Genomic DNA, 13,690 nt, shown 5'->3' on the forward strand with positions numbered 1-13,690 from the left:
ACTTAATTTTACTTTATTACTATTGTTTATTTACTTAATTTTACTTTATTACTATTATTTATTTACTTATTTTTTTGCTAAATTATGAAATTCAATGATTAAGAAAAAAGAATCAAAAATTATATAAAAATTAAGTATAGTTTCTTCCCTTTATATTATCTAAGAAGAAACTATTAAAAAATTGCTTTTTTGTAATAAAGATAAATATATATATATATACTAGGTTATGAAAATTATAACTTTTTTAATGTCTGTAACCTTTTCATTAGTATGTTTTAAGTAAACTATAAATAAATTAGTTTTAGATAACTTTGAAGGAATATAAAATATTAAAGATATATTGTTAAGAAAATGCACTCTTATATTAATTTACATTTTATTTAAGTTAAATAATATATGACATTAGACTGTATTAAATTTACAAAACAAAATCATACAAACTATAATTACAAAACAAAACACTAAGTTATTCTAATAATCTTTGTTCAGAATAGATTTTAATAAATCATACAAAATATAAAAATAAGTTATAATTAAGATTTGAAAATTACAATCATGTTAAAATAATCATTTATTTAAACACACATTAACTATATCAGTGTATTGTGTGAATAGGAAAACTTATAATATTAATTTTTATTGAAAAATGGCAGTCTTCTCTTTAAATGCTATTTTTCGTCTGGATTTTTCATCTTCTAATCTTTTTTTTTCTTCCATTTCTTGTCTCAATTCATACTCAAACCTATTCGCAATTCCTTGGTATTCAATCTGAAATGTATAAAGTTTATTTATAATTCATAATTGTAAATTGTATAGTTAATTATATAATTCCTAAAAATTATACAAGAACTAGGTATAGAAAAATTTATATTGAGATATAAGTATCAGTACTTTTGCTTCAAAGAACTCTTTGGCACCAATAACTCCAACTTCATCCACATTGATTTCAGTTAATCTAGCCAACTCATTCAGGCCACAGTCTAGAGGTAATGTGCCATCATATGCTTTACGGTAAATTAATAAAAACTAAAACAAATATATTTATTAAAACTATTATTCTTTCGTAACTTCAAAAAGTTAATCGATATAATACATAATATGTTATTTGACTTGATATTTTCATGTATCAAGCATAATATGACTAATGCATAAAAATATTTAATAATTTATAATAGCAAAAGCAATAATATATTAATTAATAAAAAACCACTATTCTGACTAAAAAAAAAATAGATATCCTTGTAATTTAAAATAATATTATTTATTTATTAGTCTCTCAGGTTATATAATGAGTTATTTTATTTATGAAATTGTCGTCTTACTTCTCGAAAACTAATTTTGTCATCGCCATCTTCGTCTACCTCTTTGATCATAGCTTTCAAGGCTAAATGTGTTTGTGGTACGCCTAATTTTTCCATCATTCTTTTTAGTTCTTCTAAGTCTAGATATCCATCTTTACCAATGTCAAATCTACAAGAAAGTAATTTATTTTCTTATAAACTGCTAGTTAATTTACTATCACTTAGTATGAAAAACTCTAATTTTGTTTTTATTATAAATAAACTGAAAACATTCATCTTGTTTGCAATAGAAAAGACAGAATAAAAAAAACTTTTTAAGTGCGCTTAATCTGTAAACGTTTTAATTAACGTTTTTTGTAAAACTACATTTTTTTAATTGCATCATTTTTGTACTAAAATTCAAAATAATTAGGAAATTTCTAGTAAACTAACGAAATAACAGTAAATTGGATATATAATATAATATATAACTTTAATTTATAAATCCCATAAAATAATCTTTAATTAATTTTTACATTTTTTTTTTGTGGGGAGATGACTGTTATATATTAGACTGCTGATTTGTCACTCATAAATTGGTTGTTTTTATAAGTTGAAGATTTTTATCTAGTATGACATTCTTTAACTTATATAATTGCCAATTCAGTATTATTTATTGAAAGGGAGTGTCACATCCGTATATTCCATAAAAGCCATTGAAGTTAGATTAAAATTTAAGAATAAAATATACGAATATTTTTCATGCATTACAAAATAATTATTTAAAAATTTGAATTACAAGTGATTTACCGAGAAGTAAATTTAAATCTATTTTATAGTAATGATTTAAACAGCAATCCTTTAATTATTTTTTAGGATTTTACTTTAAAAAACTTTTTATGAACACTAAACTTAAATTTAAATGATATTAAAATAAAAATTAAGAATTATCCTTTATTGAATGTTTATGATTGACTTATTAAACTAATTATACGTTTTTTATTTTTCATTTATATTATTTTTTTATAAATATATTAGGTATAATATATTCTACTGTCATGATTATGAATTGATATTTTTAGCCTCTCTTTTTATAGACCTTAAAATTATTATTTATAAATAAACTATCTATAAATCGGTTGTGCTTTCTGAACTGGTACAAGTGATAGTTAAAAGATACTTATCCATATGAAACATTTTCATACATTCTTTTTAAGTTTATTCAAATCGTGATTTTTACTTCGTGTACGTTTAAGTGGTTCCTTAAAGAAGATTAACATTACTGTTAATTATTGTAACGACACGTTTTACAACTTTCAAAAAGAAAATAAATAATTATTTATATTTTTCAAGAACAAGTTATTGTATTAATATTTATCATATTTTAAATGATAGTTGAAAAATCATAAAACAGTCAATGTATTATATAAACTAGAAGAAAATATAAGTGTAACATTTTTTTGGTTAAATAGTTACTATGATAAGAAAATATAAGTAGGTAAAAACTTATCTAGTATTCAGATGTTCAAATAAGAAATATTTAACTACTTTTAAAAAGTTAAAAGACAATATTGTCAAAATGATGTTTATAATAAAACTTTCTAAATATTTTCAAAAAAAAATTATATGATTAACCTTGACAAAAACAACTGTGTAGCATTACAATCAATTAACAGTATCAGTATCAATTCCTTATAAACGGTATTTTCATTTACACAACAGGGTAAGACATTCAATTATATATCAGATTTTTATTATTCATTACTTTATTAAAAACACAAATAATTAATTAAACTATTTTATAAATATTCAACAGGTATATATATATATATATTTTAATTTGATCAATTAGAAATTACAGTAACAAAATAAAGAATTATTTCAAGAGTACCTACTATATTTAAAGCGAGTTTATGTGAAGGTTAACAAGAAGATTCATGATTCTGCGATCTTAAATAATTATAAATTATTTATATAGCGTGTATTACTGAATAAGGTATGACAATAACTTCCCAGCAATTATAAGCGGATAGGTTCTTAATGTAACCCCAGGCCAATAGTTGTTATGTATGCAGGTATTAAGTTAGGGCATTTCTAGAATATTTTTTTGGGAGAGACGGTTAAGGATGGTCAAAAAATATTAGCACTTGGAAATGGTGGGAAAATGTTAAAAATGATTCTCTGAAAAATTAAACACATAAAATCTATAAAATATTTATTTAATAATTATTTTTAACATTTTTAAATAAAAAACTTATTATAAATTATTCTCTGAAACGATTTTGCACCATTGTAGCAAATAACTGTTAACTGACATTTTTGTAACTTTGGCATTATTCATGAAGTTTGATATTGGTAATTGAAATCAAATCGAGTTAAAAGGATATATGAAATCAAAAAATTTAAACTGTTTCGAGAAATAAAATTTTAATGTTCATGAATATTAAGTTTATTTCTTGAAACATATATTTTAATGCACTTTATAAATATGTTCTTACGAAGGCTTTATAGAATAGTAAGGGATTTAATCGTTCATTACATTTATTTTTTTTGCATACAATCAATTTATATAAAATAATGAAATTGAAGTTTATATATTCTTCTATATATTATAACTAGCTCTATAAAAAATCTATACCTACGATTCAGAATTTTTGTCAGAATGGAAAAGATCTTATATTAAAATTGTCTATAGTTTAAAGAAAAACGAATTAAAATATTAACAAATAGGAATAATTTACTGAGATATGTATGCCATGTATTAATCTTCATTAATAAAACGCAATTCTTCAAAATAATCTAAATTTTAAGTTTTACTTGATATCACTTATTTCCCTTATATTTGTTGGACCAATTCAGTATACTTGTATCAATCATAATCATTTTTTTATAATAACGGTTACACGACGGTTTTAAACCCTGTTAAAAGGATTATGTATTTCAATAAATTATTCATAAGTATATATTTAAAAATAAATCATCAGTAAATAAATTTCATCGAGATTAAAAAATGATTTAAATAAAATCAAGTTTTCAGAATTAGTTTGAAAATGTAAATTTATGTATTCAATTTCTAAAATAATTTAATAACTTTTAAATTTAGCTCAATTAAAAACATATGCATAGGTCTAGGATCAGAGGAAATAATCCCTCAGCTTAAAAACAATTCAGAAAATGTATAAGCAATATGCATAAATCATAAGTATGATATATTTGAATACTTCCTCATCTAAAATATGATTTAACTAACAATGCATATAAAATTCTAAAAAATTAATTTTATAATGACTAAGCCTTTCTAGACCCCAGCGGTAAAAATATTTATTCATTAAGGGAAATTAGATTTAGCACCCCCGAAGATTTTGGCTACCTTACTTTTAACCGCCTACGTCTTACTAGAACACCAGTGACCGTTATCAATTTTACATAACAAAATAATTGATTTTTAATAAATGAAACATTTTATAGTTATCCATCATTTAATAATTATCGACTTTTGAGTAATAGAAGATCCAATAATTATTTCTAGAAAAAAAGAAACCCAAATCACGCGAAAATTAAGTCTTGGAAATTTCTTAACATAACTCAATTATTAAATTATAATTATTTGCTCTTTATATGTTGATAATGTCGATTAATCACTGTTTATATAATTTAGATGGGTAATCGTATCAAATTTAATTCTTATTTTTTATTTTTATGAATTGTGAAAATATGACTCACATAGTAAATAATATACAGTAGTGACTCATTTCGATAAGTTATCCATTTCAAGTGTAAATATTTAATTTTTTTCTTAGTAACAAGACACGTCAATTAATGTTACACGACAATATTTAAAAATTATAATTTCTTATTGAAGTTTTCTTTCAAACATGTACAACGTATTATTCTTTCTTTTTTATTTGCTAATAGTAATTTTTCAAATAATTGAGATAAGTAATCAAAAATAATTAAACACAGATGCCAGATTAAAAGTACGTGCAAATAAAACTTTTCCGAAATTAAAAATGACCATAAATAAATAACATTACGTTTAAACATTTTTATTATTAATGTATTTATCTTAACAATCTATTTTAAAAGTCTCCGATAAGTTGCGTTACATTAAGACGTATATAATTATTATTTATATAAAATAATTCAACAAGAAATTGTTTGAAAAAATTTTAACTTGACACATCTTCAAAGTCTTATAACTTTTATTTAAATGTTTAATAAAAAAATTGTCCATTTAAGGATGTAGACAATGTTATCAGTTATAATTTGATGTATCGATCATCTCTTTACAACTAACCAGTTTAGAATCTACGATATCCTAAGATATGTTTTAATGCGCACAAATAAGTATTTGGACGCTTTCTTGAACGTGTTATTAACTTCAATATTTTATTTAAATATTGCTTTTATATTCATAATTAGAAAAAATAAGGAAATAATTGATTTTTAAATTATATAACATAAATTTGACAAAACCTCAATTTCAGTATTATCTCATATTTATTAACCAATTATGTTAAAATATTGTTTTACTTCTTTTGATCAAATAAGAAGTCAAATTCATGATAAAATTATTGTGTATTATCTACTCTTGTGTAAATCAAATTCTAGGTTAACGGTTTTTTCGATTTGAAATTATAATAGAAAATATTTATAAAAATCAAGTGTTTAAGTAGACAGACACACACGCCTCTTTCTATCCTTTTTAATATGATTACAGAAGAAAAACATACTTATGTTCACTTATAAAATACTTTTATACAAATAAATTATATTTTAATGCATTCTTCAGTTCCAAAAGAGGATCAAAATACTATAAGTAATTATAGAATACGTAATGTATACTTGTATAAATTATAAGACACATCTGACTTTTTCTAAAGAAATTTATTTTAAAATAATTAAGGTTAATTTTTTATTAAACTTCATAATAAAAAACTGAGCCAAGAAAAATGTTAAATCCCAATATATCAAACAAAATACCACAAGAAGAATTCTTTACCGAGGAAATATACAAAAAAAATAATATTCTATGAAAAATTAGTATCTGATAAAATATAATTTTTAATTTAATCTTCAAATATGTTGTTTATTATTACATAACCATTAGTCAGGAATACATTCTTAATACTTCTTAATAAATTACTTTCTTAAATTATCGGTATTCAAATAATAAATTAATGTCTGGAGAAATCTTGATTTATTGAATAAGCGGATATTGTTTCACTTTTTGGATCAATTAAATTTGAAAATCTGTGACTGAAATAATAATCGATAATAAGAAGGTGAAAATGCAAATTATAACCAGTTTTTACATGATACGCGGTATCTGTACTATGGTACATTTTAATGATTAGTACAAAACGCGATTTTTATTGTTATACATATCAATTTTCACCTATTGTTTTTAGGAATAATACTTTACTTCCCTTTCATTGTTGATACTTTAAGTCTTGCTAGTTACCACATCAGTTAAGCTCACACGTATTATAGCACAGACGAAGAAGTATTGGATTAAAAAGAAAACAGTGCTGCTGCACTTCAGCAATATAATCTGATGCAATGAACAACAAAAAAACTTAGCGACACGAGGATAAAAGAAAATCGTAGTTGCAAGTGAAAAAACCGTGTAATTTAATTAAAATATTAAAACAAATCTGTTTTATGACAACAAAAAATACTCTGCGCGATAAGATAATTAAACTAATCTTGCAGCAGCTACTTAAGAGACAGAAATGATTCCAATAGTATAACTATACACTCTGTATTTTTATATATATATATATATAATTTTTACTTATTTATGACTTATTTGATTCGATACTTAAGTTTTTTAATTAGAAATCAATATAAAAAAGAATTTCATGTTAAAACGAACAAATTGTTTAGTGAAGCATAGGCGAACATTAGGATTCTTGAGAAGACTTAGTCCTTTTATTATAAATAATTGTTTTAGCATTATTACATAAAAAAATGTATTTTGATCAATAACGTCAACAAAAGTCTTAAATGTGAGTATCTAACCAAAAACCAACAATTTATCCAGATACCAGATATTCTAATGAAGATTTTTTGGAACGTTTTCAAAAAAAAAAGTGTTTTACTAAGCAAACATATCCGAATATGGGCATGTTATTTTTATTTAATGACTACCACGACATATTTGACAAATTATGGTTGTCTAAAAAAGTTTACATTTTTCAATAAATCTGTTAAACATAAATATTAATTAAATGTCATTTGTTAATATTATAAACAAAAAAACAGAGCTGTCGTTTATTAAAAAATATTTTTCTTAGCAATAGATTTGTAAATAGTTTTGTTTATTGTTTTATTGGTAAGTCATAAACATCGGGCAATAAATAATTATATAATAATAATAGTATGACCTTTTCTTACGTATCAGTAAAATATTCAAGTACTTATTAAATCAGCTCTTATCGCAAAGAAAATTGCCATTAAGAAGAATAAACACAGTGCATTTACCAAGTATTTTTAGACTGTAATCACATAATTTTATTTAATTTTTTAACTTTATTATAATAGATTTGTGAGTTGATAATTTATATTGAAATAAATAATTTTAATGACTCGTATTTAAGGTCTTTAAACAAATACGCCAAAGTATTACCCAATGTATTGTTTGAAGTAATAAGAATTTTATGTCAACAACCAAGACAATATTTACTATGAAATTATCGCTGCCTATGACACCATTCAGTATTAGATTTCCAATACTAAATTTGTAACGAATATGTTAAAGATAAACATAAATTATTTGATGGTGTAAGAAAATGTAAAGATATGTAAAGACAATGGGAAGTTAATAAAAAACATCTCACGAGTCCCATTTAATAGACAAAATAGTAAATAGAATAAACTTCATGGAAAAACAGAAAATTTACTAAGTCAAAGTAAAAGGAAAGAAAGATTAGAAACTTTTCAAGTGGCAATAAAACCAAGGTTTTAGAATTTCTCCAATAATTAAGATTTATGTTTGTGTAAAAATAACTCTATCAAATTTAATCAATTCAATTAAAAGTGTGCGTTTACAACTTGTTTAAAACATATTTTTCGGTAAAATTGAGACGTTTAATTATTGATTATAATTGTTGTTGATTTAATAAACACGGAGCGCGCATGTAAAATCACTATCAGCCGGACGTCGCGACGTTTATTAATTTGTTTATAACCGTTCCGCGATAGCTTTTTACACACAGAACTCTCAACGCATCACTACGCCACAATAAAATCATAACAAATAACTAAAAATAATATTACATTATATTTGATAGTCATGAATTCAGATACCGAAGAATACTATCCGACGGAATAAAGAATTATAATTGATTTGAACTTAATTAAATTAAAGTTAATGAATATTTTAACACATAAACAAGCGCGAGTTAATTTAATTCATTTGTTAAGAAACACTATTGAACAACCGAAATCATATAAATCGTATTTTAAATAAATTTCTCTGAGAGTAATCGAAAACTATTATATGCTACAGGAAAGAGTTGATCCATTCAATAATTAGCTAATGGCAAATAAAACGTTCGGTATCGTAAAACATAACGTAAAGCGTATTGAGACGCTTACAACTCAATGAACAATTAGCGTTTAGATAAACATGGACATTGATCTAAGTACCTAAATTGGCTATATGTTACAATCAACACCATAAACACCGCTGTGGTCAGAAATCAGTTGCGAACATTTCGTAACTTACAATGCATACTTAACACGACAATTTCTAATTATTACATAATGCATTTTAAGTCATTAAGCTGGTTACCATTTCCAGAGGCCTATTCAAACTTCCGTCGATACACTGCCTACGCAATCGTCATGTCCAATAGCGCTGTAAAATATAGTAACAACAATAAAACTAATTATAGTAACGAGATAAAGCTTTATAAGTTCATTTGTGTTATCACAAGATGTCTATACATAGCAAACGCTTACATACGTTTATGGAAATTCAGCGGAGGTGAATGTGGACAGTTCGTGACTTGGCCGACATAAATCCTTCGCCAAATAAAAAATAATAATAATTGAATGAGTTTCCGCACAAAATATATTATTAGAAAACATTCTTGCGAATCAAATAACTATAGAAACCACAGCAATCATTATTACATTTCTGTTAAACGTACTAATTGTTTCTGGACGATATTCTCGTTTAAGTCAAATGGAATCGACCATAACAGCGTATACTGGAATTCTTATGCCACATGATCATACAAATACCAATTATCGCACGAACATAAAGCCAAGTCAACGAATCAAGTTTCATTAATTGTGCGATATACTATGAATAGGCGAGGAAATCTCAACAAAACAACAAACGTGCCCTGAATAGATTTTTTAACAGTTAACGTCCGAACTCGTTTCATCTTAAGTTAAGCCGGAAGTAACGGATTTAGACCTATGATATTTTAAGGAAAAGAACACTCAAGTCTTAAAATTGCCGCTAGTATGATCACATAGCGCCGTTTTCTTGTTGATAACCTTGAATTAATATTAACAAAAAACGCGATCGCTCGTTTTATGCAATGATAACTGATTAGGTATACATAATGTTTTCATAAAAAATTTTATGGTGATGTGGAGTTGTATTGCTAAAAAACACTAGCAGCATTATGAAATAAATGGAGATTAACATTATTTGTTTTAATATCTTATCAAAAATCGTGATTTTTAAACTTGTTCAATGACCTCTTGTGCACTGTCACAATTCTGAAACGATAACACATCGGGAACTCCGATTACGTTTTGGTCGGTTTAGTATTAGCACTTGAACAAATCAAGGAAAATCAAATATTTTCACGCCTCAAACCATTCTTAAGATAACGTTACCATTCGAATTATTTATTTTGTATTTTTCTTGCGCACTAAGTAATGCGTTATGGTTTACACGGTTGTAAATTAACTAATATTAATCATTAAAAATAGACCGTTCGGACGAACTTTCTTTAGGCAATGAAACAAAATAATAAAACGTTACGGCTTATTTACATACAATACAATCTAACATTTTAATTGGCGAGAAAAATTACTTGTTAAATTTATGGTGTATTAACTCTTTGAAGCATTACACGAACATTTTGGATTTGTATTTAACAAGGCCTAAGAAATTATAACAGAAACCTAGTTTATTAGTTTACAAAGTCAACAAATGTATTAATTATTTATCATACGTAGTATTAATAAAAAAACAATATGTCAAAAACAAATGGTCGCGTGCACAACTTGGAAATCGATGTTGGCGAATTTTATTGCTAGTTTTTTAGAGACGGAAGGTGAACAACGCCCCAAATAACAATACTACCAGCAGTCGGGCCACTCACTTTTTAAACGTAGTTTCGTACTCATTGATCTGTTTTCGGGAAAACTCTTTGAACTCTAAATAAACGTTTTTGGTAGGCACTCGCCGGTTGAATTGGCGCACCACCGGTTTTCCGTCTTCCAAAGCTTCGTTGATTTGCTGTCTTCTGTTCAACACGGCTGAAAGCTCGCCCTCGGCCGTCGTCGCAAGGGGTACCACTGGAGTTTCGGTCAAAGCGTCCATTGCACCGCTCAGTCGATCGCACACTGGTCGCAACTGGCGGATGCGAAAAACGTGCGCACGCTGCCACCGACGATAGCGGGCGCAACTGTAGCGACGGCAGCGTCTCGCACTCCGAGGAACAAAACGGTCGGAATCTCCTGTTGTTTTGCGCATGCGCTTTTCCTCCGTGTCTCATAATCAATTATCATTTTTATTTCAAATCTTCTTGGCCGTTAATATCTCATTACTCCCTCCTACCCACAACATCTATACTGGATTAGTCTACAGAGAAATAAAATACTACTATTTTGTTTAACTTTCACACAAAACAAACTAACCAATTTAATGAATGAAACATTTTGAAAAACCAGCACTGACAAAGCAAATACTAGGTAATTGATATTTATAAACATTTTTAGTAAATATTATTAATACTTAACATTTTTTAATTGTTTACGATGCTTTTTATGAGACGACTTTTATTGTTGTCATAGAAATTAATTGGAGAGTGAAAATTATTATTCTAAAGCTTACAAAAGCTAATATTTAAGAAAAAAATTTCTGAAAATTTCTAAGAGAGTTTTAAATGACATCTTATAGGTATTATTAGAAAAGTTAAATTTTTTAATAGAATATGAATAAGTATTTTTGTATTATGCAAAGTTTTAGTTAAATTTGTCCATTTCTAAGTGTTCACTCGCTATACAAAAGAAATATTTGTAATAATAATAAATCAAAGTATGTTTATATAAGTATTGGTAGTTACTACGCTCATTGTTATGGTAATATATTGAATATCCTTTTTTAAAAATTAAACAATTTTTAACAAAAAATATACATACACATAAGTTATTCCCAATGCAATTTTTATTGTAATATTGCAGAATACGTCAAAAACAAATGTTTTTAGATATAATTTGTGTTTGAGTACATCAACCTGTTTTTAATAAGATTTCTAAACGAATAATGTATACTTACGTCGTTTTGTAACCCGAATGACAAGTAATAACACTCGACCATTTCAATTTATTAAAAGTCGTCACTGTGATATAATTTTTGTTTTTAGTCAAAAAAACAAGCAATCCATGGAAATTTATATTTTCTTTGAAACCGTTTTCTTGTCTAGAATCGAAATTAACAGTTAATTTTAATAATAATGTTATTATTGGTAAACCCGAGAAAACTATAAGAATGAGGTTAATGTAAATAATTGTGTTGCTGACTATTGTAAGCAGCTAGATCCAACATTACTTATTAATAATACAGTATATGACGTTACGCATACTTTATACTGAAAACTCATATTTTAAACTGGAATATTAGGCTCTTATAAAAAAAACAAATACTAAATTGCCGTATGATATTTTCATAATTTAAATAAACGCAGCGAATAACAGCAATATGTTATTTTTTCTTACCAAGTAAGTTCTCATGAAATATTGTTCATGATAATTTATTGTAATATTATTTACATTATTCAGTTCAGTCTAAATATGTTAAGGGTAAGGTCAATTTTAAACTAGTGCATGGCTCTTTAAAGCGAAATTTAAGTATAATGACGAAAGTAATAATAATAATAGTAATACTCATTTTGAGGCTTTAAAATCTTTTACTTTTATGGACATTATGAAAAGAAACCGACAAATATTTTTCATTTATGATCATGGAAACATTAGTAATTTCACATGATCTTCGCGAAATCAACTTATTTAATTAAATAATCGAATTTATAGTTAGATTAACAATGTCAGAAGGTAATAATTATAAACGTAAAATATTGACGTTAGTAATATTGTTACAATTGGATATTCTGGTTATACTTTTGATGATTGTTTTTATATAAAACTACTTAATAATAATAAATATAAAAATCATAATAATTTGATTTATTATTTTTCAATGACAAATGTAACATTCTTATTAATTATTTATAAAAATGGTTGTTAAAAATGATTTATATTATATTTTATAATATTATTATTATTATTATTATTATTATATAATTATTATTATAATATAATATTATATTATAATTGAACAATAAATACTATTAGCGAGTCTCACTCGCTAAAAATATTTCTTAATATAAAAATATTAAGTATACTAAAAAATTTAAAAAATAAGTAATGAAAACTTTAATTATAAAACAATGATGAAAATGACACTTAAAGAATAATGTTATACATGCATTTAGTATGTCGAATACGCTCATAGTAGTGTGATAAATGAGACAATGAATGCCCAAGTATTTGCAATTGTTTAAAATACACATAAAAGAGCAACAAACATCTTTTTTACACCTTGAATACTAAAATAGCTCTAAAATCTAAAAGGTATACAAATTCTAAACGTTTGTGATTTGATTGATGCAGTACATAAGACGTGATTTTATTTCTGTACAGATATCAGTGATATCAGCTTATTATAGAACTTAAGAGTGGCAGGTAGCTTCATCTCTTCACAACTTCCTTTTATATCCATAGGTGGGCCTTGACCCAAAGGACATTCGTAAATGCGCCACTGATTTTAAAGTTATATCTAAATTTCTGAATTAAAAACACAGCATAGTGGGGTCGCGGAACAGTGATGACGTGGCATAGTTGAGTCCAGTATAAATTTAATCTGACAGTGATTAAAATCACTAACATAAGGAACTCTTCGATGCAAATCTGTAGATATTATTTAATTTTATGAAATTGGTGGATAATTACAAAAGCAATATCATCTTCTATTTCCTTAATTATATCTATATTAGTAATTCTTAGATTCAAAAATATAATATATATTTTTTAATTATATATTATATAATGTTTATAATTAATTCTTATCAAATTATTATTGATTTTTATTTTTAATA

General features: G+C 25.3%; 2 protein-coding genes across 2 annotated transcripts in view; one reads left to right on the top strand and one right to left on the bottom strand.

Annotated features, from left to right (window-relative positions):
- Positions 1 to 359: 359 nt before the first annotated feature.
- Positions 360 to 10,951, bottom strand: LOC126907905 (EF-hand domain-containing protein D2 homolog). The gene is made up of 4 exons (XM_050689569.1): positions 10,634 to 10,951; positions 1,323 to 1,470; positions 892 to 1,026; positions 360 to 768 (listed from the first exon to the last, which is right to left on the bottom strand). Exons 1-4 carry the CDS (start codon positions 10,852 to 10,854, stop codon positions 637 to 639), a joined length of 636 nt encoding a protein of 211 aa, XP_050545526.1. The 5' UTR covers positions 10,855 to 10,951; the 3' UTR covers positions 360 to 636.
- Positions 10,952 to 11,034: 83 nt separating this feature from the next.
- Positions 11,035 to 13,690, top strand: part of LOC126907900 (uncharacterized) — a 48,821-nt gene continuing 46,165 nt past the window's right edge. The window contains exon 1 of the mRNA XM_050689560.1: positions 11,035 to 11,225. The gene's annotated coding sequence lies outside the window, so the exon portion shown is untranslated. The remainder of the gene's footprint in view (positions 11,226 to 13,690) is intronic.

Source organism: Daktulosphaira vitifoliae, unplaced genomic scaffold (assembly GCF_025091365.1).
Source record: "Daktulosphaira vitifoliae isolate Bord-2020 unplaced genomic scaffold, ASM2509136v1 Scaffold_5, whole genome shotgun sequence".
NCBI classification, from domain to species: Eukaryota; Metazoa; Arthropoda; class Insecta; order Hemiptera; family Phylloxeridae; genus Daktulosphaira; species Daktulosphaira vitifoliae.

Bases quoted from the DNA above. Each gene is read 5' to 3' on its own strand.
- LOC126907905 (XM_050689569.1), bottom strand. From the start codon at position 10,854: ATGGACGCTTTGACCGAAACTCCAGTGGTACCCCTTGCGACGACGGCC. The intron at 1,471-10,633 runs GTGAGTGGCCCG...ACTTTCTTGTAG, and splicing joins TACGAAACTACGTTTAAAAA to ATTTGACATTGGTAAAGATG. The intron at 1,027-1,322 runs GTAAGACGACAA...TATTTGTTTTAG, and splicing joins ACAAAATTAGTTTTCGAGAA to TTTTTATTAATTTACCGTAA.